Source organism: Herpailurus yagouaroundi, unplaced genomic scaffold (genome assembly GCF_014898765.1).
Source record: "Herpailurus yagouaroundi ecotype Mexico unplaced genomic scaffold, PumYag 188, whole genome shotgun sequence".
NCBI lineage: Eukaryota > Metazoa > Chordata > Mammalia > Carnivora > Felidae > Herpailurus > Herpailurus yagouaroundi.
This window is the reverse complement of record NW_024412419.1, coordinates 8,809,858-8,837,292: the sequence shown is the minus strand read 5'-3', so window position 1 is coordinate 8,837,292 and position 27,435 is coordinate 8,809,858. Positions and strand designations below refer to the sequence as shown.

The following is a 27,435-nucleotide window of genomic DNA, read 5'->3' as shown; positions in this document are numbered from 1 at the left end:
GATGCACTGGGCGCCTGCTGGGCACGTACACGTGTGTCTCTGGAGGCCTCGCACCTCCGTGAGATGCAGTTCCACATGCATCCACCTGGAAATGAAGAAGCGGAGGCTCAAAGCAGCATCACGTGACCTGCCCAAGGTCACACGCAGCAGAAGCAGCCAGGCTGTGAACGAGCCCAGGTCTGTCCAACCCTTTCCCTCCAGAGGGGCAGGGGGCTGTTGCAGTGGCCCATCAGAAGGGCACGAGGGGTGGTGGTGGGCCAGGCCAGAGAGAGCACACGGTGGGACAGAGGTCAGCGTCAGAGCCTGGGAAGTGGGGACACACACCCATGGGCACCGCACCACCGGGCTGAGGTCGGTTAAGCCTAAAGGGGCCCCGGGGTGTAGCGCTGTGCCCCTGCCCTTGGGCAGATGCTGGGGGCCCCACGTGGGGGAGAACAAACTGAACAGCAGGTAACTGGACACCAAGCCCCCAGCACCCAAGTCACGCCCAACACAGAGTGACCAGTAGAGGCTACTTAAAGGGACTTCAACTATGCATCAGGGTGATGACCTGAGGCCATACATCCGGCTTCTCAATGTGGAATAAGGACGTGCACCTGCCATGTGCTAGGTGCTCCCACATTCAATTCCTGTCCTTCTTCTCTAAGCACTATGGGCATTACCGTCCTGGGTTCTTTTTAATGTTTATTTATTTATTTGAGAGACGGAGAGAGAGACGGAGAGAGAGAATCCCAAGCAGGCACCGCTCTGTCGGCACAGAGCCTGATGCGGGGCTCAAACTCACAAACCGCAAGATCGTGACCCGAGCCAGAAATCAAGACTACGACACTCCACCGACTGAGCCAGCCAGGCTCCCCGTCCGGCCAAGTTTCAGAAAGGTTGAGTCGTTTTTCCCAAGGCCCCACAGCTGACATGCTCTTTTCCCCCTAAACCTTCACTCAGCTGGACAGCTCCTACTCACCCTGCGCCTCCTTTGTCACGCCCAGCCACCTCCTGCGACCTATCACGTCCTCATCACCTTGCTCACACCTCAGTGCTCGCACTTGTCACACTGGCTGACCGGTCTGTCCCCAACCAGACCAGCCGGTTTTATTCTTCCTGTTCCTCAGAGCCTGGCACACCATGGCCTCTCGGTGACCACTGATGGAACGGATGAGCATCACAACCGCAGGTGTGGTCAGCCAGCAGACAGACTGTATTTATAGCTCACAGACTGTAAACTGACAATTTCTCAGTGTATCTGAGGGACTACCTGTGGACTCGGCATTTTACAGGGGACAGAGTTTGAGGAGAAGAGGTAGCCTCAGGACAGGGTGTGAAGGTTGGGCTTCCATCTCCTCCCTGTTCTGTGGTCTCTCTTTTGAACACCCTCCAGGGTCTCCTGACCCCCTTGCGTCTATGAAGGTGCTTGGGCCTGTGGTGTGGTCCAACCCAAACAGACATCCTCCAAGGCTTGGAAGCCATGTTGGCCACTAAGTCAAATCTCATGAATTCACACCAAGCAGAGCTTGGGAGCATATAACATATTCTATTCTTTTCATTGATCTGTAATGACCATCTCAGCAAGAAAGTACTCCCTAAAAAGGTCTTTATACGGATGCCTTTTTTTAAATAAATTTTTTTAATGTTTTTTTACTTTTTTTTTTAACCTTTATTTATTTTTGAGACAGAGAGAGACAGAGCATGAATGGGGGAGGGTCAGAGAGAGGGAGACACAGAATCCGAAACAGGCTCCAGGCTCTGAGCTGTCAACACAGAGCCCGACGTGGGGCTCGAACTCACAGACCGCGAGATCACGACCTGAGCCGAAGTTGGACACCTAACCGACTGAGCCACCCAGGCGCCCCGTTTATTTTTACTTTTGAGACAGAGAGAGACAGAGTGTGAGCAGGGGAAGGGCAGAGAGAGAGAGGGAGACACAGAATCCGAAGCAGGCTCCAGGCTCTGGGCCCGTCAGCACAGAGCCTGGAGCCTGTTTCAGATTCTGTGTCTCCCTCTCTCTCTGACCCTCCCCTGTTCATGCTCTGTCTCTCTCTGTCTCAAAAATAAAGAAACGGTAAACAAAAATAATAATTAAAAAAATAAATAAAAAGAAATACGGACCACACCATATGCTGCAGATGAATAATGGTTCCAAAGTGCTAGAAGACCACCTGTTCACGACAGTGATTTAAAGGAGGCTCAAAGTGCAGGGGAGAGTATGATCTTGGGCTGTGGCGCCGAGACATGGCCTCAGGCACGTAGCTGACGCGCCAAAGGCAGCTCATATACAGCATTTATACTCTTTTAAGTTTCATGACAAAACTCTGTTCACAAGATGTGCAAAGCCTTGACCGTATCCAGAACCACACAGGTTTCCGGTGAGAAGGAGCCTAATAAACAAAGTTCACTACATTTAAAGAGAGCCTTGAATGTATCCAGAACCACACAGGTTTCCGGTGAGAAGGAGCCTAATTAATAAAGTTCATTGCATTTAAAAAGTTCATTGCAGGGGCGCCTGGGTGGCGCAGTCAGTTAAGCGTCCGACTTCAGCCAGGTCACGATCTCGCGGTCCGTGAGTTCGAGCCCCGCGTCGGGCTCTGGGCTGATGGCTCAGAGCCTGGAGCCTGTTTCCGATTCTGTGTCTCCCTCTCTCTCTGCCCCTCCCCCGTTCATGCTCTGTCTCTCTCTGTCCCAAAAATAATAAACGGTAAAAAAAAAAAAAAAGTTCATTGCATTTAAAAAGTTCATTGCATTTAAAAAGTTCTTTGCATTTAAAAAGTTCTTTGCATTCCAGAACCACAAGAGAAAGGAATTCTGCCTGTGTTTCCAAGTGTGGATGTGGGGCGTCGGGCACGTTCAGAGTCGCGTTCTGAAAACGAATCTCAGCCCCAAAGCAGGTGGGTTTCTCTCCAGAAACAACTACCAAGAGCACGAGGAAGCTGCTGCCTCTGGAGATACCCCACCCACGTGTTCTTGGGTTTCTCGGAAGAGGAGGGTGATCTGGGAGCCTGTCGCCGTGGTTCGGATTCTGGGAGGGACTTTTCAATAAAGAACTCAGAGGAAGCCCCTGACCCTGAGTACATCCAGTCCCTTCCAAGAAAGCATCCGGTCTCCTGAGACATGTTGGAAAGCAGGCAGCAAACAAGAGGCCGTGACATCAGCGGAATCAGGATAAGGCGGGACACAGCACGTCCCCGACACGCCAGAGCTGAGCTGACCGGGACACAGCCAGCCACACCCCTAGAGAGTCAGGGCCACAGGGAGGGGTACGAGAGGGACAGGTTGCCTGTTGCTTGGAAGGAGAGGACACTGTGGTCAGTGACACTGTGGTCAGTGCTGAACACAGCGCCACCCCCTGGCCACCACTGGCCTGCCTTCGGCCGGCCGGGACAGAGCAAAGCCAGGAGCTTCCAGGCTGGGGAAGCAGGGAAGCTGGGCCTGCCCTCTCCCTCCACTGAGGGCTGCCTCCGGACCCGAAGTGGGGCTTGCTCCTGGCCTTGGGTGACAGGAGGGTCACCCAAGGGGCTTGGTACCCAGCTTTGCCGGTGCCCACAGCCAGCCAGGCCGACCTAATTAGGAGTGAGTCAGGTTTTCAACCAAGACAGCCAAGCAAACCCTTCCCTCCTCACCCCACCCCTGAACAGTGGCCTTTCCCTGTGCCCAGGCCAGCCCCCAGCAGGCCAGGAAGGAAACCGCAGGTCCCCAAGGCTCAGCAAACACAGCCTCCCAGTGCTGGGAAGGCAGAGAGAATTCCTAACTCGTGACACACAGACCCAGGCAGGCGGTGGGCTTGCCGGCCAAAGCTGGGAGAAGCGGGAGCCGAAGCCTGGACTAGCCTGGAGGGGTCAGGGGGTGCTGCTTCCCGTCCCCGTCATCAGCCACAGGCCTGCAGGAGCTGCCGTCGCTCCGGCCTGGCGGCCAGACACAGCTCAGGACTGCCGCAAACACGAGAGCGGGGCGAGCCTTCTGGAAGATGCGGGAGGCTGGCCTCTGGTCTCAGGGCTGCCCCTCTGAATGACAGCTCTGCTTATCAAGAGGGACCAGCCGGGGGCTCCACAGAGACAGGCATCATCCTTCCGGGGACTCAGCCTCTGCGGCGGTTCCCATGAGTCACAGCTCCATTCTCGGAGGGACGAACGCCTTCTCCGGGCCAGAGGCTAGAGATGCTGACCTGGGGAACCGGTGGGGGAGGGAGGACAGCGTGGCGTGAGCACAGGGAGGGTGGCACACGGGAGCACAGCCGAGCTCAGCTGTGAAGGTGAATCGGGATTCTGGAGGCCAATCAGGGAACAGGGAACGGCACAGGGAGACTGGGCACCAGGGTGTCAAAGCTCAGGGCAGCAGCTCCGACAGGCCTGTGACCAGCCGCGGGGCCAAGAAGCAGCCCCCTGGGGGCCGCTCTGGGCTAACGGTGCTGTGCATTGAGCCGCAAGTCAGGCTTCGGTCCTCTTTCTCCCTTCTTTGACCTGAAAGCCTCTGGCTTTCCTTTTTTTTTTTTTTTTTTAAGATATATATTTCTATTTTGTTTTTATTTATGCACTTATTTTTAAAATTTTTAATGTTTACTTGTTTTTGAGAGAGAGAGAGAGAGAGAGACAGAGCGTAAGCAGGGGAGGGGCAGAGACACAAGGAGACAACAGAATCCGAAGCAGGCTCCAGGCTCCGAGCTGTCAGCACAGAGCCCGACGTGGGGCTCGAACTCACAAACCGTGAGATCATGACCCGAGACAAAGTCGGACGCTCAACCGACCGAGCCACCGAGGCGCCCCGAGCCTCTGGCTTTCCTGAAGTCGTTGTACCATGACTTAGGGATTCAGCCTGCCTTCCCAGTACAAAGCAGAGAGCAAAGCACTCTGTTTGCTGCGTGCAGCTGGCCTCTCAATACATCACCGATTTTCCCATCTCTGCGGGGTCAATCCAATCAACAACAAAAGGCTCTTGCTTCGTTTTGTCCGTTTGTGGCATTTCCAAGACCTCCCTGTGATCCGATCCCCCTGCCGGCTCCTGCCCATCTGTATGCCTTTCCAGCCATCTCCTCTAAAGAGTCGTCCGGTCGTTCGGGTTTCTGCCCCCTCCCTTGTTACCACACCAGAACTGTGCCCAGCAAGGTCACCAACGGCATCCACGCTGCTCAGTCCAGAAGGAAATTCCTCAGCCCTTCATCTTGCTTTTGATCCATCAACAACATTGACATAATTTCAAACTCCCTCTCTCTTGAAGTACTTTCTTCACCTGGCCTCCAGGACACCAGACTCTCCTGGTTTCTGTTCCTCTTGACCTACAGTGAGTCCTTGGTGATCTAGCCAACCTCATGGCTTTAAATAACCCCCACAGGATCATGACTCCCAAACGTATAATCTTGTACGTATGATTTCTCTCCAGACTCATATACCCCACACCCTACTTGGCATCTCCATTTATTTTTTTTTAATTTTTTTTTTTTAACATCTTGTTTATTTTTGAGACAGAGAGAGAGAGAGCATGAACAGGGGAGGGTCAGAGAAAGAGGGAGACACAGAATCCGAAACAGGCTCCAGGCTCTGAGCTGTCAGCACAGAGCCCGACGCGGGGCTCGAACCCACAGACCGCGAGATCATGACCTGAGCCGAAGTCGGACGCTCAACCGACTGAGCCACCCAGGCGCCCCTGGCATCTCCATTTATGACCTCTGGCAGACGCCTCAAACTTAGTAAGTCCGAACCTCAGCTGACCCCCAGGCTGTTCTACCTGCAACCTTCCCTGACCTTGGCTGATGGCAACTACATCCTTTCAGGCGCTCGGGCTGAAACCCTTGGAGCGACCTTTCTCCTTCTCTCACACCGACGCCTAATTCCTCAGGAAATTCTGATGGCTCTGTCTCTAAGACATGTCCGAAACCTGGCCACTTACCACCACCTCCCGGCCCTCACCGAAGTCTGACCCTCTTCCCTCTCTTCTGGTTTTACTGCAATGGCCTCCCCCCTGGACTTTCTGCTTCTCGTCTTATAAACTACGCCCCACAAGAGGTCAGAAAACATCACTGCGTGGCCCAAACCCTGCAAGGGCTCGACGGATGAGCCCAGGTCGTCACAATGGCCTGCGAAGCCCCATCTGTCCTTTAAAACCAAATGACCAGCTCCTCGACCCCTTTAAATCTTTGCCCGTATATTACCTTCTTAACAAGACCATTCCCGACCACAGTCAGCCCTCACACTTCAGAATCCCAGAGCATTTGTCCCATGTTTTGCCATCGCACTTTTAACCTCTAACACATTATGTCACTTGTATATATATGATGCTTACTGTTTATGGACGGTCCAGAAGGTGAACTCCACGAGAACACCGCTTTATTTTTTATGTTTGTCTTGGTCAGACGTGTCCACTGACGCGTCCCAAGTTTCTGGCCGGTGGTTGCCATGTAACAGACTCTCAGTAAATATTGAGTGACTGAGTTGAATGAACTGTGGCCTCACGGCTGCCTTGCACCTTGGTTTTAAGATCCTTATTTTACGGGCAGGAACACGAAACCCTAAAACCACATGGTGTCACAGATGACGAGCTGTCACGGAAATTCACAGATGCTGAGGAAATGACTGGAGAGCGGTACGTAGAACATTACGACGATAATAATCTTTTTTTTTATTGGTTAAGGAAACAGTAGGGATGTGGGCCTTCATCATACTAATCTCCATAACTTTTGTTTACATAAAAGATTTTGTATTTGAAAAAAAATTGCATTTTCGAAAAGTCAGCCATTCCCATTATGTGCTCATCCTGTTAGGTCTTGGGCTGGGAAACGAATGGAGAAGACGAAGAGCCAGGGCTCCGTCCTGATGCGTACAGCACGAGAACACCGTAACCTCCAGGACAAGGCGCACCAACGACGGGGCCTGCGTGGAGGCCAGTCCAGGATTCATGGCGGACGAGTGATACAGACGCTCAGTAGTACAGAAGTTCAGAGGCACAGAGAGGGTTGTGGTCAGAGGAATGAGAGGACCTTCGCCAAGACAGGGAGCTGAGCTCGGCAGAGCCGAGGGGACAATGACTTCGCGGATGGTGGCAGACGTCACAGGTGCCCTCTCTGAATCACATGCAGGCTCATGTGAGGATAACAGAGCATCTGACTTTGACATGTCACTTAACCCTAATTTCTTCACCCACTCACCCAGTAGCGTGTCCTAGACAACCTGCAAAGTCTTTTCTGTTTCAAGGATTCTATAACCCTCGGTGCCAAAATGGCAAATTCATTCAATGCTAGGCATCGGGCATGCAGAAATTTTAAAAATGCATGGCCCTTGCCCCAAAGAATTCACAGTCTAATACGGGAGTCGGGCACGAGTTCCTCCAAAAACCTTGAGAAGCAAACACAGCAAAGATGAGGGGACTGAGGCTCAGAGAAGTGCCAAAGATCAAACACAACCCCTGCCTCGGTGAGCTCCCATTCCAGGGTTGGAGCCAGTGCGAACAACAAGCACTGTTCTCACAATCTCTCACACTCTGAATTGCCTCTGAGTCAGCTGGGGGCTCCTTGTTAAGAATGCAGAGTCATGGGCACCTGGGTGGCTCAGTCCAACTCTTGACCTTGGCTCACGTCATGATTTCACGGTTCATGAGATCGAGCCCCGCTTCGGGCTCGGCACTCACGGGGCAGAGCCTGCTTGAGTCTCTCTCTCCCCGTCTGCCCCTCCCCTGCTTGTGTGCGTGCTCTCCAAATAAATAAACTTAAAAAAAAAAAAAACAATGCAGAATTTGCAGATGCTGATTTGATAGTCTTGGGTGGGTCTGGAAATTTGAGTTTCTGATCAGCTCCCCGGTGATGCTGATGCGGATGCTGGTCTGGAGATCACACTTTGAAAAGCACGGGGCTGTAGATTCAAACCAGCCCAGCCTGCTGACCAGATCATTCAGCAGAGAGCCTGGATCACATTTAGATTATTCTAGAATCTCCAGATCAGTGCCTCCCAAACCTGAATACACATCAGAGTCAGATGGGCAATGCGTTAAACACACCCAAAGCTCAATGCCAGCAACTTTATTCCATAGGGACGGGATATGGAATTTTGTAGTCTTAAAAAAAAAAAAAAAACTGCTCAGGGATTCTGGCGCACAGCCCTTCCAGAAGATGACTGCCCCAGCCTGATCTTCCTGAGACCCCCCCGGACAGGCTCTCTGCATTCTCTGTTTCTCTGGCTCTCTAGCTCCACCTACTGTGTCCATCTGGACTGTCACAACCACCTGAACGTCTCCTTTATCCAACGGAACACAAGTCCTGAGAAAGCCTCTGGGGGTTGATCTGAAGTGTATTAACGAAGACTGGCCCCCGACCCAAAATAAGACTTCTCGCCCACCTCAGGCAGACTCAGTGCCTTAAATTTCGCAGGCTGCAATATAATCCCAAGATCTCAAGAGCGGAGCCAGAATCCTATTTATCTATGTATCATGGGGCTTAACAAAGGATACAGAGTATAGACCAAATCAGAGGCGGCGGAATTGAAACAAAGACTTTGAGTTAAGCATTGCCCTTTCCCCTCGTTTTATCAAAGGAAGATATCTGGAGGAGAGGGCAATTTAAAGTTTATTTTTGAGAGAGAAAGAGCACGTTCGGGGGGGGGGGGGGCGCAGGGGGGGGGAAGGGCAGAGAGAGAAGGGGAGAGAGAGAAAGAATCCCAAGCAGGCTCCGCATCGTCAGTGCAGAGCTCGACACAGGACTTGATCGAGACCTGAGCTGAAATTGAGAGGCGGGTGCTTAACCAAGGGAGCCACCCAGGCAGCCCTGGAGGAGGGCAGTTTCAATGCCTGTCCTGTGGTTTTCCTCCGGGACACAAAGTGGGCCACACCTGAACGCTGCCTTGTGCCTCCTCCGGGGGAAGGAGAGGTGGGAATGTGGGAGGAGGGAAGCATCAGCTGTGCTCCAAGCACTCTCCGCTGAACACTTTATAAACATTAGGACCCAGGATCTAAGCCTGCTTGCTGATCAGAATCCACTGGGGAGCTCATTAACACTGCTGGCTCCCACGCCCCACCGGACGTCGATGAGTCAGAATCTCTAGAGGCAGAACTCAGGAAGGCTTCAAAGCTCCCAGGGAGTAGGAAATTTGGGAAGTGCTGCATTGCCCTCCCAGCAGCCCACTTCACAGATGAGGCCATCCCCCCCCCTCCGCCGACCCCACACACACACACACAAGGACATGTAAAGGTTTCAACAAGGCATTTGTTAAAATCTTTCGTGACGTTCTAGAGGAATAGGTTGGATATCTTGGTAATATTATAATGAGAACAGTTACTAACACTAACATTCCTAAGGAATGTGAAAATCTGCTTGGATGGAGGCCTCGAGTGGCAGGCCACTGGCTCTATCCTTCCTCTTTCCTTCTTAAGCATTTTATCAGTGTTGGGATGACATCACTCAGAAAGCATGTCTGTGACTGACAGTCAAAGACAGTGCAGTGAATTTGTGCTCTGGATGCCGCCCTCTGATCCAAAGCCAAGTATATAAAAGAATAAAAGCAAAATGACATAGAGAGGCTCAAAAAAGGGGTTTCATGAGTCACAGACGGATTACGAATGTAAAGCAGGTGTACAAGACTCTGGTCCTGAAGCAGAGGGTGTGGCCAGGACCTGCAAAGGGTCACGTGAGATGGGGCACAGGAGCCAGGCTCCACGCTGAGGCCTGTCCCGGGAAGGGGTTCCCGCTGTTGGCAAAAGAGACCTGACAATTTCTGCAGCCCTACTGCTTAGGGCCAGGGCTGTAGAGGACAGGGGGAGGGTGATGCCCAACTTTTCAAACAGGACCTAACCGAGAGGCTGTCTGGCTCAGCATCTGTGTAAAATTTCCCCCGTGACACCACAAGAAGGGAGCTCTAAGGGGCTCTGATGAGGCCTGGCTCTGGATTGTGCCACCGGGGCCCGGGAGAAAGCTAGTCGAGGGTGAGTTCAGGGCGCCAGACGGAGGATGTGTCTCTCAAACCACCCAGCCCTGATGCTGGAGAACAAACTGGGGAGGCAGGCGGGTTTGAGGGAAAACACCAACAGCAAATGTGAAAACGGAGTCATTCAAAATGAGCCTGAAGGCAAAACTTCTAAACTTAGGAAGAAATACAAGGCTAGGAAAGACAGCCAAAAATACAAAAACAAACCAAAAACCATTAGGAATATGGATTCACACCAAAGTCATTTCACTGAACAGCCTGACAATGACCTTAAATAAGAGGCTTGGGGTGTCTGGGTGGCTCAGCCGGTTAAGCGTCCGACTTCGGCTCAGATAACGATCTCGAGGTTCATGGGTTCAAGCCACGCGTCAGGCCCTGTGCTGACAGCTCAGAGCCTGGAGCCTGCTTCGGATTCTGTGTCTCCCTCTCTCTCCGCCCCGTCCCCACTCACACTCTTTCTCTCTCTCAAAAATGAAGAGACATTAAAAAAAATAAGTAAGAGGCTTAAAGATACAGATTGAGGAATAACTTGCGTTAAAAAGAGGAATTATGAAACAGATGGATATGAAAATGACACAAAAGTCAGTAGCTAGGACCAGTTCGAAGTCTTGGATATGAAAAGTACAGCCACTGAGATTAAAATGAAGGTATCAGAGGATCCAGCTAGGATCATGGGCTGACAGTGATCAACCTCTCACTTCCCTTTACTGAGCCTCTTCTCGAACCCAGACCCCATTAGGGGCTGGGAAACCAGAGATCTGTGCGGCCCGCTTTCTGTTCTTAAGAAGTTCGTCCTCCAGTAGGGAAAAAGAAACGCTGCGGAACCGATCAGTAAAGTCTAAGCGAGCACCTAGACTCGTAGACACAATTCACGACGGGCACCAGATGCGGGTGGAATTCACTTGGCCTCCAAGGGCAGAAGAGGGCATCGGGCCTTGAAAGAAAAGTAGGCGCTCTCTGGACAAAGAGCTGGGGAGGGAGCGTGGTGAAATCACGAATAAGGGCAAAGGGGTGATGGGGCCATTTGGTGAACCCTTGCAAGCCCGGTGTGATGAGAACCGTGCCTCAGCCAAAAAATAAAAGATAAAATAATTGTGCCTCAGCCCTCAGCGCGATCACCAACAGAGCCTCTAAGAAAAACAGAGATGCCCGGGCCCAACCCCTGGGTTCTGATTTCTGATTCTGATTCTGACGATTTGGAAACTCTGTGATTCTGAGGTCTAGGACCAAGAGCAACTTCAAGACCCCCATGAGGCCAGCTTTGCGGGTGAGGTTAGATCAGGTGACCAGCCAGCAAGGCCTCTTCCAGTCCAACATTCAAGGCCCTTCCTTTACCAGAAAGTGTCCAAGGGCGGGACCCACGGAGAACAGTGTCTCTCCAGCCTGCTCCCTACCCCACCTACTGTCACGCCTAAGAGGCGTCGAGCGCTAGGGTTCATTGGAAAATGACCAGCATTCCAATGAGATGGTCCCTGCCGGAGAACCAATCTCCAGCCCAGCATCAGGGCTAAGCCGAGGCATGCAGGCTGGGAGAACTGGTTCCCGTGAGGAAGTCCACTCCTATGAAAGCTGTCCTGAGAAAACCAGGAAGGCGGGCTTTCCAGGGGAGAGAGCAGGGTCTTTTCAGCAGGAGGCCCGCGATGGAATTTCCGTTGCTCTGCTGGGTATAACCTCTCTAAATTCCTCTGTGTGTAACCTGAGGCTAATAATCCGCTGACATGGTTGTTATAAGGCCTGATAAGACAAAAGGGAAAACGTCTCCCAGGCTCCTAACATATAAAAAGCACTCAGGAAACAATAATAATACACCTAGACGCTTATCACTGTGAAAGCACTCAATTTATCCATAAACTGGGACACCTGGGTGGCTCAGTCGCTTAAGGGTCCGACTTCGTCTCAGGTCATGATCTCACAGTCCGTGAGTTCGAGCCCCTCGTCGGGCTCTGTGCGGACAGCTCGGAGCCTGGAGCCTGCTTCGGATTCTGTGTCTCCCTCTCTCTCTGCCCCTCCCCCACTCACACTCTGTCTCTCTCTCTCAAAAAGAAATAGAAAATTTTTTAAAAGAAACGATAGTTCTTTAAAAATAAATAAATTATCCATAAACTGAGAATAACTCATATGCTTGCAAAATGCTATTATATCAGGCAGCTGCTTGTGTTCAGCATGTAAGACTCACTGTTCCTTCTCTTTCCATCTGGTGACCTCTCACCCATTGGGCATTTCCAATTGGAGAAAAATCAGAAACCTGATCCCATCTTGTTTCACCATTAATTGTGAGGTGTCTATCAAACGGCTATTAATAAACTCAATTTCTGCTTAGGTCAAATCAGGGGAAGACACCAACTAGCCAAGGCCCCTTTGCCTTTACTCTGAATGACTCAAGTTCAAATCGCCTTGTCCTTAAAGAGAATTCACTCAAGAATGTCAACAGAACTGTCATACTGTTGGTAGAAAATGTTTTAATGGGGCGCCTGGGTGGCGCAGTCGGTTAAGCGTCCAACTTCAGCCAGGTCACGATCTCGCGGTCCGTGAGTTCGAGCCCCGCGTCGGGCTCTGGGCTGATGGCTCAGAGCCTGGAGCCTGTTTCCGATTCTGTGTCTCCCTCTCTCTCTGCCCCTCCCCCGTTCATGCTCTGTCTCTCTCTGTCCCAAAAATAAATTAAAACGTTGGAAAAAAAAAAAAAGAAAAAATGTTTTATGTACGAACCCATTTTTCATTTGCCACCCTCCCCCCCACTCGCATGAGGCAGAGGGGACATGGTCCTTGCCAGAGTGCTCTGTCCCCCGTCCCCGATGTGGCAGCGCTCTCTAGGGGGTCTTTCTGGGCCACCAAATGACAGCCATTCAATGTTCTTTACAAAGGGCTGCACGTTTACGGGATAAACAGGGAAGCAGCAGGGCTGGAAGGAAGTAGGGTCCCTCTCAGCCACCGCCACACAGCAAGACTCGGTCCACCACTCTGAAGCCTGGACACCGTTACTCCGTGTTGCTCCAGGAAGAATTCCGGCCGGGGCGCCTGGGAGGCTCAGTCCGTTAAGCATCTAACTTCAGCTCAGGTCATGATCTCACGGTTCGTGAGTTCGAGCCTCGCGTCGGGCTCTGTGCTGTCAGCTCAGAGCCTGCTTCAGATCCTCTGACCCCCTCTCTCTGCCCTTCCCCTGCTTGCAGTCTCTCAAAAATAAATAAAACGTTAAAAAAAAAAATTAAAACCAATAAAAAGAATTGTGACCTGTGATCCCAGAGTGGTCAAGTGAGCCAGCTGACGGGAAGTTGCCCCCCCCCCCAAGGGTATTCGAACCGGGGCACAAAGCCCGGTTTGGGCCGGTGTGGTGTGGCCGAGGAGGGAGAGAGAGGGTGGGGCTGAGCGGGGAGGCGGCTGGTGTGGGGGAAGGACAGGGGCCTTGGGACGGGAGGGCCCTAAGCTCGACATCTTTGCAGCCTCACACGGGGGGACCCCTCTGGATGAACAGATGTCACGAAGGTGCCCTTCCTCTCGACGGCCCCAGCCTGGCCTCAGTCCCCAGCCCAGCGGGTTTGCTGAGCAGAGTGTAGGCTGGATTTCAGCCTCCACCTGCCCCTCAGCTGGGGCTCCGTACAGACCCCAGGCTGAAGAATTCTATGCAGCCCCCCCCCCCCGTGGCACCCTCGATGCCCGAAAAGTACCTGATAAATGCAACCTCCCCCATGAGTGACCGTCAGCTAGGTGACCTGAGGGTGGGCGCCCCACGCTTGGGGTTGCACATGCAGAGTCTCGTGTAATCTGCAGACAGCCCCGTGGGGGAGGGGGAGGGGGAGGCGGGCAAGGTGTCATTGCTCCAAAGTCATGGCAGGTCTGCCCCGAGCCACACCGTGAGCCCAGAAGCCAGACCTCCGGACCGTTCACGTTCAAGTTCTCCGTGTTCCCCTCCTACTCAACGCGATTCTCCTCTGTCTCCTTCCTAGTAACAATAAACTCTTCAAAGGTTCACGGTTAAGCCCTTCCTCTCCCACCTTGCTGGCCCTGCTGTAGGAGACGTCACATCCCCCTGCCCCTCCTGGGCCCTGGCCACAGCCCCCGAGCGGGAGCATCAGCAGCCACGTGCCACAAACGCGCAGTAACACGCTGCCTTCTTGTCAATCCTGCCTGAATAAAGAAGACCTTAGGTCATTTTTATTCTGAACTTTTGGTTACTGACTGCTCGTCTGGTCTTCTTCTTTATCAAACCCAAAAAGGATCCCAAGCAGCTTAGAAAGAAAAGAAATCAAATGGCAGTACTGTTTAAAACCAGATCAGGGGCGCCTGGGTGGCGCAGTCGGTTGAGCGTCCGACTTCAGCCAGGTCACAATCTCGCGGTCCGTGAGTTCGAGCCCCGCGTCGGGCTCTGGGCTGACGGCTCGGAGCCTGGAGCCTGTTTCCGATTCTGTGTCTCCCTCTCTCTCTGCCCCTCCCCCGTTCATGCTCTGTCTCTCTCTGTCCCAAAAATAAATAAAAAAAAAAACGTTGAAAAAAAAAAAACAGATCAAAAGCGGTGAGGCGGAGCAGGATTTAGAATAACTGGAGAGAGCGGAGAGAATTATTCCTGAAATCTAGACTGGGGGTAATCCTGTGGTTGGGCACCCAGCAAAACTCGGCCCCCCTGGCCGCCAGGGCGAGAGGGGAAAGGCACGTAACGGGGCCTTCTGGAACAGGACCCTTATCGGTTCGGCCGCATAGATACACCTTCCAGCCACACACCCTGCGTGGAATGTGTTTATGGGGCCTCGGACAGAAGAGACGGCAACAGAAGGACAGCATCTGACCCCAGTGGGACCTCGGCCACAGGCATCTTCCAGTTCACCTGAACGGGATGGTCTGATCTTTCTGGGGGGGGCGTATGCTCTGCTCCCGGCGCCTGGGCCCTAACCACCCACGCCAGTCCTGTGCCTTTAAGTGAGAGCAGCTCACCCACAAAACACACCACATCACCCCTGTCCAGCGGCCAATATCCACCAGCCTCGGGCATCCGGGACTAACTCAGCCGGGCCAGACGTTCTGACACCAACCTTTCATACCAGCCTTCCCCTATCCCAGGGTCCATCTGTCCTAACGCTCCGGTCTTTGTCTCCCATCCCGCCCGCGGACCTAACTGCAGAGCCGTCTCTAGAATGCTCCTGAGCTCTGCTTCCTCTCTCTCCAAGTGCATCCCACCTGCAGTGCGCAGCGTGTCCCCAGAGGGCAGCCCCGTGGCTGCGGACGATCACAGGGTAAGTGCTAAAACGGGATAAGGAGGGGGGTCTCCGCACAGAAGTGAAGCCCAGACCAGGCCAAAGCTCAAGGCCGAAGGACAAGGACTTGGGTCTCACCTTGTCAGGCCGTCCATTCGCCTTCCCTCGACAAACCCCAAGCACTTGCCGTGTGCCCGGGACCAGTCTTGGAATAACTACAGCGACGGCTGGCGGGTGCCACGCTCCGAATGGGGGGGGGTGATGGTTGAGACCGGAGGCGTCACTCTCAGCCGCGGTTTCAAGGCACAACGGCACGAGGACAAGGCCTTGAAGGGTCAGGAGGCCACTGGCGGTGGTGACGCCCCCCCACCCCCGCCAGGTTCTCTATTAGCTGAGTGTAAACGGCGCAAGAAGAAACGGGGTTGCCTAAGCAGAGGCACAGGGAGAACGCCGTGGGATGAAAGAGAAGGAAACAGAAGGAAACTTCTAGAAAGACAGAGAAATACAAGGGCAAAGCGAAGTTCAAAGTGGTATCTGAAGGTCGGTACGTTTCCCGCATGGGAAGGCCAGGACACTGGGATTTTAGCCTCAGAAAACAGGCCAACGGCCCTCTGCGGGGCTCAGTCTCCCCATCTGCAAACCAAGGGGCTGCAGCAGGTCTGGGGTTCCTACACTCTGTATTTCAGAGACCAAGGTTACATTTCTAGCCTGGACCCTCCCGGCTTCCACTCCACATGCCTCTCACCCTCCCCTGCACCCACTGGGATCATGGCAACAGCCCCTGCCCTGGTCCCACCGCTCCCGTCCCGTCAGCCGAGGGCCCGGAGACTCGTCCCCACAGTCGGCACAGTGCAGGGCAGTGCATACCCCAAGTCCCCCACGACTTCCGTCGCTGGCCCTTACGATGCTCAGCACCCCCACCCCCGCCTTGCCCTCCGACATCAGCCCCTCCTCCCCTCCTGTTCTCTCCCTCCGGCCTCCTCGCAGTTGCTTAAACCAGCCTAGAAGCTTCAGCCAGGGCCTGGACACCTACTGCGCGCCCCCTCACTTCCTCACCGGCCTCCAGGCTTTGCTCAAATGTCACCTTCTCTGGGAGCCCCACCCTGCCCTCCCCACGAAAGCCACATCATTCTCCCATCTCGTCACCCTCCCCCTGCTTGTCTCCCCCCCCTCCCCGTAACCCCCTCTCCATCTGATATCTGTTTTACCTTTTCATTTGCTCATTGCTTTCTCCTCCACCTGGAGTGTAAGCTCCAGGGGGGCAGGGATGTTTGGGGGTTCACTCACTGCTCTATGTCCAGCACCTAGAAGGCCACCGGCCACATAGCAGAAACCTAAGGAGTATTTGTTACCAGAATGCACAAAGGAATAAAAACACAATCATCTTTTACTACTTTTGTGGGGGGGGGGGGAGCATGGGGGTAACTGACAAAGGAGCCGGCAACTTCTTAGCTTCAGAAGGCAGGAAAGGGCCTCTGCTATTATAATCGTTTCATAAAGGAAAGATACTTTAACGTCCCCAAGATGGGAGCTGCGTTCTCTCACGATAAATAATAACCGTTCCCAGAAAAAAGTCACAACGGCGCAACATTGTCCCGCTCCCTTTTCTCCCTGTGCATCTCCCCAGCCTCCCGGCTCTGCGTCCCAGGGGCTCTTACTGGAACAAAAAGACAAGACGGTCCGTGCCCCGACTGGCCCTTGCTCCAGCAGACGCGCCTGCTCACGTCACAAGCATTCTTGGCTCCTGAGAAGGGGGGGGGGGGGTGCGTTCCAGCTCAAGAGGCCGGCTGGGATCCAGGGCCACCGCTCAGGTCAGCGAGAGCCAGCGTGACACCAGCCTGTGGCTCGCAAACTGTACAGTCCCCACCGGGCTTGTCGGCGCGTGCATACCTCCTCCACGCGGCCACCGAGTGCAAAATCCGGAGACGGCGCAAACCTCACCCCACTTACCCGCTGGGTGGGGGCTCAGGGCTGAGCAAGGAGGCTGAGGGCAGCCCCGTCAGGTAGAAAGGGCGGCGGGGGACGGGGGCAGGCCGTGGGCACACCTGGAGGGCGGCCCTGCCCGTCTTCCTTCCTCTGCTGAGCCGGACAGGTGCACCTGTGGTTCTCCAAATCGAAACCAGCCCAGACCTCTTGTTTTCCCTCCTTCTGTCTTCCCGGCCCCCAATCCCACCGCCCCGCCGCCCCCCCGCACACACACACACCCAGGCTCAGCTCCAGGCCCACCTGCCACAACCACAAGGTTGTTGTGGCTCCTGGCTCCCGGCACTGGAGGTGACAAGTCGAGTCCTCTGTGTCCCAACCTCCCTGTTTGAAGCGTGCGTATCTGGCCCCTTCTGTGCCATCATTTCACGTTTAAAAACATCAGAACACAGGGGTGCCTAAGTGGCTCAGTCAAGCGTCCAAACCCTTGATTTCGGCTCAGATCATGATCTCGTGGCTCCTGAGTTCGAGCCCCGCGTCAGGCTCTGTGCTGACAGCACAGAGCCTGCTTGGGACTTTCTCTGCCCCTCCCCCACTTGTGCTCTCTGTCTCTGTCTCTGTCTCTCTCTCAAAATAAATAAATAAACATTTAAAAAAATATCTCAGAACACAAAATTAGACCTGATTCCCATTGCACAACGTACATTACATCGCGTGGTTCTCAGCTGCCTGCCTGTCCTTTACATTTGAGACTGTCTCTTCTCTGGCCCCCACGGGGCCCAGAGCGTGCACGGGGGCATAAACTACGTTAGGAGGAGCTCCCCCGTTTGCAAAGTGCTGCGACTCACATAACTCATTTGAGCCTCACGGTACCAGGCAGGGAAACTGAGTCTCTCAGCGAAGTGACCTTGCCCAAGGTCACGCACCTAGTCATTTGGAATGCTAGGTCTGCGTCCCCGGGTTTCTAAACTCTGAGACTATGGCTCTTGGGCACCTCGGTATATTGCTTCTCAAAAGTGCATCTACGGGGGGCGGGGGGGGGAGGGAAAAAAACAAACAAACAAACAAACAAACAAAAAAACAACTCTTGCTGGCAGAGTGAGGTCCTCATAATATACATACTCTTAATTTAAGTGCATTTAGTTACATATACTGTTGGCAAAATAAAAGAGGAAAACAAGAAAAATAATAATAATTTCAAGCGTGCATGACGATCGTTCTTGCTTTTTTCACTCCAGAGGGTATTCCCAGAAAGGTCTCAACTAGAAAGCCCAGAGCTGCTGTTCCCCCGACTGTGTCTCTTCCCAGGTGGGTGTCCAGGAGTAAATATCTCGCTCTCCTCATGTGAGCATAACGCTCAGGGAGAGAGATCGCGCTGTGCCAAAGCCCCACTGCAAGGCTTAACGGAAGAAACGGAAATCTGCTCCAAGGCTCCAGAAGACAGGCCAGCGTTGGATTTGGTAAGTGCTGACACCGATTACACACATACCAAGTGCTTCACGGCTTTTAACCCACTTGGTCTCCCGAAAGCCATTTTGCGGATGAGAAACGAGGCTAAGAAAGGTCGATCACCAGCCAGCAAGCTCGAGAGTTAGGCTTTGAACCCTAAGAGGGAGTCCGCATCATCTGCTCCCGTAACCGTAACCGCTAACGTGCAGTCAAGATCCTAATCTCTGCACGAAACACGTGGCCACCACACGGAGCCCCCACCCAGCTCCAGCCCTGACCACAGACGGGTGGTGCAGGCGACCGAGACCCCTAAGGGACAGTGAGAAAAAACCTTTGGGAGCAAGCTGTGGGTTAGGAGACGGCTCCAAAGCCAGGCACAGGCGCGGCCTTACTGGTATGTGCTGGGTAAGGTGATCGTTCTATTAGAGGGGACCGTGCCTGTCTCTGCAAGACGCAGAGTGTATTATGACAGCAGGGTGCTGCAAGGGGTGAAATCACAAGAAAAGGCAACGGTGATGAATCCAGATCGGGCCCAGGGATTGCTGACTTTGTTGGCACACCACTGAGTTACACGTTCATCCTAACTTCTTGTCACTAGTGAAAGTCACGGGGGGCCGTGGTCGTCTTATGGGAAGGTGGGTGGTTTTGCTGCTTGTAATGGCAGAGTACCGCCTCCAGGGGGCACTCCGAACTCCCCTACGCTCCACCTGAGGGAGGGATGGGGTGGGTCCAGGACCCCCACAGGAGGAGCCGGCCAGCTACGGAGAAGCCTTGAATACCAAGCTAAAACACCCGGATGGAGACCACACTCCGAATTCTCCTCCACATTAGGAGACACAAGGGTCCGGATTTGTGAGTCTCCTCCTCACATTGCTTACTAAGACCAATGAGCCAAGTCCAGATGATGCAATGTGCCTTCACCGTGATGTCTGTGGCCCAAGCTGTAACTACAGGCTCTCTTGTCTTCAGGTTTAGTGTCATTACGCATAACAGCTCCATTCACCAAACACCCGTATTATGTTGTTAGGTATCATAGGCCCCATTATACAGACGAGAAAACTAAGGCTCCAGGAAATCAGAACTGGTAAGTGGCAAAACTGGGGCTTGAGCCCTGGCCCTGTGGCTCCCGCACACGCCCCCTATGCTGGTTTCACGCTGGGTCCCACATATTTGGCCACGGCTTGCTTCCTTTCACAGGCTGGGCGCCCGACCAATGCGAACAGCAGGGCCATGAACTGCCCGCTAAGGAGTAATCAAGTCCCAAATGGCCGGAGGAACAAACTCTGCAGACTTAGCTTGAGGAGAACGCCCTGTCCTGTCAAAACCCAGCCTGCTTTCACGCTGAACCCTGGGTCTAGAAGGCTCCGCCCCGCTGAGTGTTTATTGAAATCCTACCCTCCTCCCAGGCTTGGCTCGGGTGCCAGCTTCTGAGACGCCTTCCCTGGCCCTGCCGGCCGGAATTCCTCCTGCTCTGTGCTCCCGTGAACCTGGCGGCTGGCAGGGAGCAGGCCCACCCGCTCACATTCTGCCTGGACCTCCTGTGGGCAGGGGCCAGGTCTCACCCTTCCCTCGGCGCCCCGCAGGGCTCGGCATAGACTCAGGGCCTGGAGGTCGAGTCCACGGTCTGTGGCAATGCTGACGGCCAATGCGGATGGGGCCAAGTTAACAGGTGCCTCCAAGGGCTCACAGCGCTGCCAGCTGCCCTCTCCCAGCCCCAGGAATGAAAGCGCCCCACAGCGGCTGAGCCGCTTGCTCCCTTCCAGAAGCTGCCAGCCTGGCCCGGACTCCAGCAGCAGCTCTGGCCTGGCCCATCTTACGGCCTCCTGCTCACCCCTTCCGGCGTGCAGTCGGTCCGCCTGAGTGTCTGCCCCAGTTCCCTGCTTTGCGCTCCAGCCCTGCTCTGCTGAAGCCTGACTCTGGACCTGGCCTTCCTCTGCCCTCGTGGGCTGGTCCGGGCCTCAGCCTCGCCAGCAGCAGCAGGAGGCCAGCCTTCCCACTGGAGCCGGCCAGGTTCCTGGTATCCCCTTGCTACAACCACCCTCAGCCCAACAGGCCAGGTTCCTCCAGACGCGGGCACAAACCTGCACCAAGCCCAAACGTCTGGGCCCCTTGAGACCTGGGGGAGGACGCCCTGGCCCTGCCGGAGGCAGGGCAGAGGCTCCAGGGTCCAGTAACCACACACCCCACCCCCCACGGGCCTTTCACTCGCTTGCGGGGAGGCCTCCCCACCTCCTCCCTCCCCTCCCCCCGCCCCCCGCCCCCCAGGGCAGAAAGTCGCACAGCGGGTGCCACGCTGCTTGGGCCTTTGGAATCAATCACTCAGGGCAGGGAGGGGGCTCAGAAAGTTATGGAATGAAAGGGGACAAGAGGTGGCTTCGGAATCCTTGAATCCTTTCGGTGACTTAATTAGAATGAGCCTTCAGGCTCCTTGAGCGGTGGCTGACCAGCATCTCGCGATCTTACATACGCCCCGCTGTATATTCTGGATCTTCTATCATGAACGTGCTTTTGTAATCAGGAGAAAATAACTAGGGGCACCTTTGTGGCTCGGGTGGTTGAGCGTCCACCTATTGTTCTCTCTCTCCTTCTCTCTCTGCCCCTCCCCCCCTCTTTCTCTCTCAAAATAAAAAAGGAAAAATAACTAACAACCAAAACATACAAGCAGAGAACGGATATTGTCAGAGCGTCCTCAGATCACAGTGTCTACAGGGTGCCCAGGATACAAGAACAGGGGTTGTGCTGGCCCCAGGACACCAGCTTCCTGTCCCCTCCTCCCGCCAGCCCCTGAGCTACTGTGGACAGGTCCCAACTTCACGGCCTCAGTTTCCTTGACTGTCAAATAGAAATAACAGTGTGTGCACGGGCTGTACAAAAGAGATGCCCACAATTAGAAATCCCATGACCTGGGGCGCCTGGGTGGCTCAGTCGGTTGAGCGTCCCACGTCAGCTCGGGTCATGATCTCACGGTTCGTGGGTTCGAGCCCCACGTCGGGCTCTGGGCTGACAGCTCAGAGTCTGGAGCCTGCTTCGGATTCTGGGTCTCCCTCTCTCTCTGCCCCTCCCCTGCTCAAGCTCTGTCTCTCTCTCAAAAATAAATAAACGTCAAAAAAAATAAGAAAAAGAAAAAAGACCTGCGACCCAGGGTGGTAGAGGCTGTGGGTCCCTAGAGTGGATATGGGAGAGCATCATGGGAAGCACAGAAGAGGGAGGTGCACTTCTCAGTCAGAACAGGGCTGCTCTGTGTGAGAGAGACAGTCCAGGAACGGAAACAAGACGCAGCCATCGGGATCCCCAACCACCCACAAAACCAGTCTACTCCATCTGACTGTGGGTGCCTGAGGTCTTCACGACACTCCTTGGGGGAGGCCCCATTCCTGTCCCCAGCCTGCCTGTTGAGAGAGGGTCACGGGGCAACCTCGGATAACTCCTCCGCAAGCACCTGTCCACGGTTGGATGGAAAATGTCCACCCAGGGGGCCAGCCACAAAAGGGGGCAGGGGTGGGGGCAGAACCCAGGCCCCCTTTCTTGGTCCAGCGCCCCCACCGCGTTCCAGCCTGAGCTCCCAGCAGGGCCTGCTGCCCCGGAAGGGAAGGGGACGGCTTGAGGATGCAGGTGACTGGAGTGACAGGTGACAGGTGCTTCGGGGAGCCAGCAGCCTCGTGCGTGCCACACCTCTCACTCTATTTCCTAGGAAGCGACAGCCCCGGGCTCTCTCTGCTTCCAAGGCCTACAGAAACTTCCAGACCAGCCCCAGCCTTCTGCAGCTGAGGACAAGAAGCAGAGCATCCCGGGTGTCCCAGATGCCATTCGGGGTGGCTGGTTAACGCCTTACCCTCCCTGCAGCCAAACCCCCGGCCTCTGGAAGAGACAGCAAATCATGAAGTCTAACCCAGGCCACACGCTCAGTGCCCACTTCTACTTGGGGTTATCTGAGACCCCCTCTTCTCCTGCTTTGCGGCTTTCACGGAAAATAACTACTTTGAACCAAAGCCCTAGCATCTAGGTGGAGCCCCAAAAGGGCAGGAAGGTACCGCCCCTGGCTTTGGAGGCCAGTGGGGGCCCACAGCACATCCATCACAGCCCCGGGGACACAGCGGTTCAATGACTGCCCTGGGCCGGCCACGTCAACACCCGCCCGCACACAAACCGTGAAAGACAACACAAGTTCCCAGCAACCCTGCCGGCCGAGCAGGAAGCCCTCAAAACGCCCTGCGTCCAGGTCTCCAGGATCACAGCAGTCACTGCTCATTTTCCACCCGCGGCAAAGAAAAAAGCCTTTAACTCTTGGGTAAGTTCTAAAAGCTCTTCTATAAACTCAGTCTCCGTGTCGCGGGAGCCCCTGGGGAGCAGCTGGCCCCATCACTCGCTGGCAGAAATGTCCCCAACCTAAGTGAGCCCCTCGGGGCACAGACCATCCCGTGCCCCACCAGCACTCCCAGTCGGGGGCACGGCGCACAAATAGCCGTGCCCTGGCCCGTACCCTTACCCATGACCAAGGCGAATCCGGGGGGCTCTTGTCCTGTGGGGGCTCCCAGGTGGACCCACCACGGTCCCGCTCCTCCATGGCCCGGCCCGCGGGATGCCGGCCACCTCCTCGCCCAGCCCGGAGAGCAGTGTCCCAACGTGGCTGATTTCACCCTCTCGGGAGCTGGGAGGCAGTGGGGGGTGGGGACATGTAGCCCAGAGCAGGCGGCTTCCCTTTACAGCCAGGAGCCCGGGCCAAGTCACAAGGCTCAGGAAAAGAGCAGGGTGTTGAATTGCAAATCCTCTCCCACCTGGGGCCTGGCTAACAAACAGCTGGAGATATGGCCTGTTCCCTGAAGGATGCAGAGTCCCAGGGCTCGCCAGTTTGTGTGAGCTCCCGGGGAATAGCCTGGTGGGACCCATGACCCCTGCTGGCGGCCGCCGGCCACGCTGTATCCATTCCCCAGCAGGTGTTGGAGAGACCACCTCACAACCAGCGCGCAGAGAGCGGCGGGGGGGGGGGGGGGGAGCTTTCTCCCTACTCCTCCAGGCCTCGGCACACTTGGGGAAGGCTGGGTTCCGGGGCCCCTCCCCCAGAGGCCACCACTGTCCCCTCTATCACGCGCAGTAGCAGCAGGCATCATGACAGCTGGCTGGTTTCGAACACTCCCCCCGCACCAGGAAGCTAAGCACTCCAGCCGCACTCTGGTGTACATTGTGCACAGCCACCCTATAGGGTCACGGACACAAGACAGGAGCTTCAGGAACGGCCTTGGGTCACAAAGCAAGAAGTGGCAAAAAGCAGGGCCAGGCTGACTGCAAATCCGGTGCTGGAACTGTAGTTCTGATCCTACCAGGAGCCCTGGGTCCCTGGCCATGGGCTGGGCTCACATGAGCCCCGGGTTTAGAGGAAACTGCAGCAGGGAGGGAGGGAGGGCAGGGCTGGGGGCAGAGGGCGCGCCCTGCAGGAGCGGGTGCCGGGGCTCTGACCTGGTCTGACAGGGACCTCGAGATCCCACCCAGAGAGAAGGGGTGGCCCCCTGGGGGCGCAGCAGGGCCAAGGAAGGGCTTTAGAAGAGCGACAAGTCAGGATCCCCAACTCAACTCTTACCACGGAGGACTCCCCCCCGCCCTCCACGCCCTGGTCGTCCTCGTGTCCCCGCAACGGGTGACCGGTGACCGTGACGCTAAGGCCAACCACCCCGTGACCTCTTTCAGCTCCATTTCTGCAACTCCTCCCCGGCCAAGGCTTCTCTGGTTTCGCCCTTCACAGCCTTCTCCTTCCCTCCAGACAGGACCCCGACCGAGAGCCCACCTGGGCCGGTAGGTGGAGAGTAGCCCGGTTTAGAACACAGGACAGGTGTGTCCTAGCTAATGCAAGGGGCGTCACTGCGCCTCTGTTTACGAGCTCCGGGGGCAGTGGCTTCCCCAGGGGAGGGGCAGGGAGGGACTCGGCCCCCCGGCCTCCTGCGTCTAGATCACCACCATTCTGGCCACACACGTGCCCCTGGCCCTGCTCGCCCTGGAGAGGCGTGGAGAGGGCCAGGGAGGGACCACTGCGCAGCCCCAGAGCCTAGTGCCACCCCCCACCTCCCGCCGTCTGAATGCCCTGAATGCCACTAACTATAAGGGGGTGGGAATAACGCATTAAGACACTTCCATGAGCTGGGTCACCACCACCCTTACTATTTTTAATTCATCCTGTCAAGATATTTTAAGAACCTCATGACCAACGAGTGATAAGATTGTGAGTAATTATACCTGGTCGTGTTTAGCACTTAGTCGGAAATCTGATAGAGGTCCAGGACGGCACAGGCAGAAGGTGCCGTGAACACGGCAGACCGATGTCGCTGCATTGATTGGGAGGGCGCAGCCCTGGGGACCCTCCGGGAGGAAGGAGCCAGGCCGGGGTCCTCAGGAGCTCCGAGCCCGGGCCATTTCACGCCCCCGCGGGCAGTGCCCCGTGTTGGCGGCGGGAGGTCCGGCTGGCACGTGTCTCGCCGCGGAGGGCCAGCACCGGTTTGGCTGGTAGTTCTAGAAGCACCCATGTGAGCGCCGCCCACAGAGCTCCCGGAAGCGGAAGCCGGAAGCCCCGCCCCCTGAATCACACCCACCTGGGCTCTGGGTCTGACCCTCCCCTTAGAAGCGATTCTGCCTCAAGGCGATTCACGCAGCCTCCCAGGAGCCTTTGTTTCCTTATCTGGGAAACACAGGGATGCAAACAGAGTCTCTCCCTCATGCGGTCGGTCGTTGTGGGGACACCTGGGGCCTTGTGCGGCTCCACACAAGGCCTGGCATGTGTTAGACTCTCAAACAGAAGTAGCAACTATTACTCCTCACAGTAACTTTGAGGTTGGCATTAATGGGCCCGTTTGACAGATGGAGAAACTGAGCCTGTGTGTATTTTGGGCTTCTGTCAGCTGCAGACTGTCCAACATTTCCTACTCTACAGCTCCTGAGACCCCATCAGGGCCGTGGCCAGGACCAAGCTGAATTTCCCCAGCTGTGAAGAATCCACAGGCTGTCCCCTTTCCCCCAGGCTGCCAGGCACCTGTTAACCCCCCCAAGAACACCGTGGATTCTCCCATTCCCATTTTCCCTTAGCTCATGCTGTCACCTCTTCCCGGAGTGCCTTTCCTCTCCTCTGTTCCTTTTCAAATGTGTCCCCTTTCTAGGCCCACGCCAGACCTCCTTCCTCCATGGAACCTTCCCTGACCCGTCCACCCCATAATGATTCTTCCATCCTTTGGCCTTTGGGGGGAAGGATGAGGTTGAAACGGACATTTGTGAGCCCCTTCCGTGTGCCTACTGTCTCCTTACACATACCATCCCTCATGATCAAGGTTTGCTTTTTCCCAGAAGAGGAAATCGGCTGGGAGAGGCTCACGTGGCCAGGAAGACGTGGGGAGCGTCCTCCTGATCCAACATGTAGAGGGTGCCAGGGAGGTGCCTCACCTGTGAGTCCGTCCCATCACCCCAACGACTGCGGGGACCCCTCTGGACAGGCCTGACTCACCTGTAGCTCCAAAAGTACTTCACCCAGTGGGAAGGACACAGCACGGGAAAAAAGTCACATGGCGGGGGCGGGGGGGGGGTTTCATTAAGAAACTTACTTTCTCTAGAGCGGTTTGGGTTCACCTGCCAAATTGATCTGAAAGTACGGAGTGTTCTCAAATACTCTGTTCCCACACAGGCACACCTTCCCCACTGTCGTCGCCCTGGCACCATATTAGTGCATTTGTGACAACGGATGAGCCCACGCTGACCCATCATTATCCCCCAGAGCCCGCGCTTTCCATCAAGGCGCCCTACGGTGTGGTGCGGTCTGCGGTTTCGACAAATGGAGACGGCTATGGATCTACCTTTTTGGCGTCACTCGGAGCGTGTCACTGCCCTAAAAATCCTCTGTGCCCCACCGATTCATCCCTCCTGCCCTCCCTGTCTCCTCCTGGCCCCATAGCTCCTTTCCTTTCAGTGCTGGCTGACCGTCCACAGTCTGGCTGGGCCACGGGTTCATCCATTCACCTACGGGCCGAAGAAGATCCGCGGCGCTTCCGGGTTTTGGCAATGGTGAATAAAGCCGCTACAAGCTGTGTCTGTGTGCACACAAGGTTTCTGCGTGGGCCTAAGCTTCCAACTCCTCTGGGGGAAGACCAGGGAGCACGATTTCTGCATGGCACGGGAAGGGTATGTTCAGTTTCGCAGAAACCGCCGAACTGTCTTCCAAAGTGGTCGCAGCATTCCGCACGCCCACCAGCCTTGAGCCAGAGCTCCTGCTACTCCGCGTCCCCGCCAGCGTCAGGCGTTGTCGGCGCTCTGGATTCGCGTCCTTCTGGTAGGTGTGGAGCGATCCCTCGTGGTTGTTTCCATTGGCATCTCCCCGGTGACATACGACGTGGAGCATCTTTCCATGTGCTTATCTGTCATGTCTGCAAAGGTCGTTGGCCCATTTTTTTTTAATGTCTATTTCTTTTGAGAGACAGAGGGAAACAGCGTGTGCGAGTAGGGGAGGAGCAGAGAGAGAGGGAGACAGAGAACCTCAAGCAGGCAGCACAGAGCCAGGCACGGGGCTCAATCCCACAAATGGTGAGATCATGGCCTGAGACGAAACCGAGAGTCTGATGCTCAACTGACTGAGCCACCCAGGCGCCCTGCCCCCCCCATCTTTTTTTTAATATTTATTTAGTTTTCACACACACACACACACACACACACACACACACACACAGTGCAGCAGGGGTGGGGCAGAAAGAGAGGGAGACACAGATTCTGAAGCAGGCTCCAGGCCCTGAGCTGTCAGCACAGAGCCCAACGCGGGGCTCGAACTCATGGACCTCAAGATCATGCATGACCTGAGCTACACTCAAGACGCTTAACCGACTGAGCCACTTAGGCGCCCCAGCCGGCCCATCTTTTAATCAAGTTGTTGCTTTTGTTATAGTTGAGTTTAAAGAGTTCTCTGTGTATTTTGGGTAATAGCCCTTTATCATGTGCATACACTAGATCCATCAAGGTCCCAGTAGAAA

At 55.1% G+C, this 27,435-nt stretch overlaps 1 protein-coding gene and 1 long non-coding RNA gene across 5 annotated transcripts in view; one reads left to right on the top strand and one right to left on the bottom strand.

Moving 5' to 3' along the window:
* Positions 1 to 23,047, bottom strand: part of LPIN1 (lipin 1) — a 127,972-nt gene extending 104,925 nt beyond the window's left edge. Inside the window, exon 1 of one of the 3 annotated variants that reach the window (XM_040496103.1) lies at positions 22,932 to 23,047. In XM_040496103.1, the coding sequence (XP_040352037.1) occupies positions 22,932 to 23,009 (78 nt within the window). In that variant the 5' untranslated portion in view covers positions 23,010 to 23,047. The remainder of the gene's footprint in view (positions 1 to 22,931) is intronic. The other 2 variants (XM_040496105.1, XM_040496108.1) reach the window with 2 other exon arrangements.
* LOC121044107 (uncharacterized) lies at positions 22,046 to 26,527 on the top strand. Of its 2 annotated transcripts, none has more exons than XR_005797127.1 (2): positions 22,046 to 22,733; positions 26,103 to 26,527. It is a non-coding gene; the product is annotated as an uncharacterized LOC121044107 (long non-coding RNA). The 2 variants fall into 2 exon arrangements; XR_005797126.1 differs by lacking the exon at positions 22,046 to 22,733 and adding an exon at positions 25,470 to 25,939.
* The last annotated feature ends 908 nt before the right edge of the window (positions 26,528 to 27,435 follow it).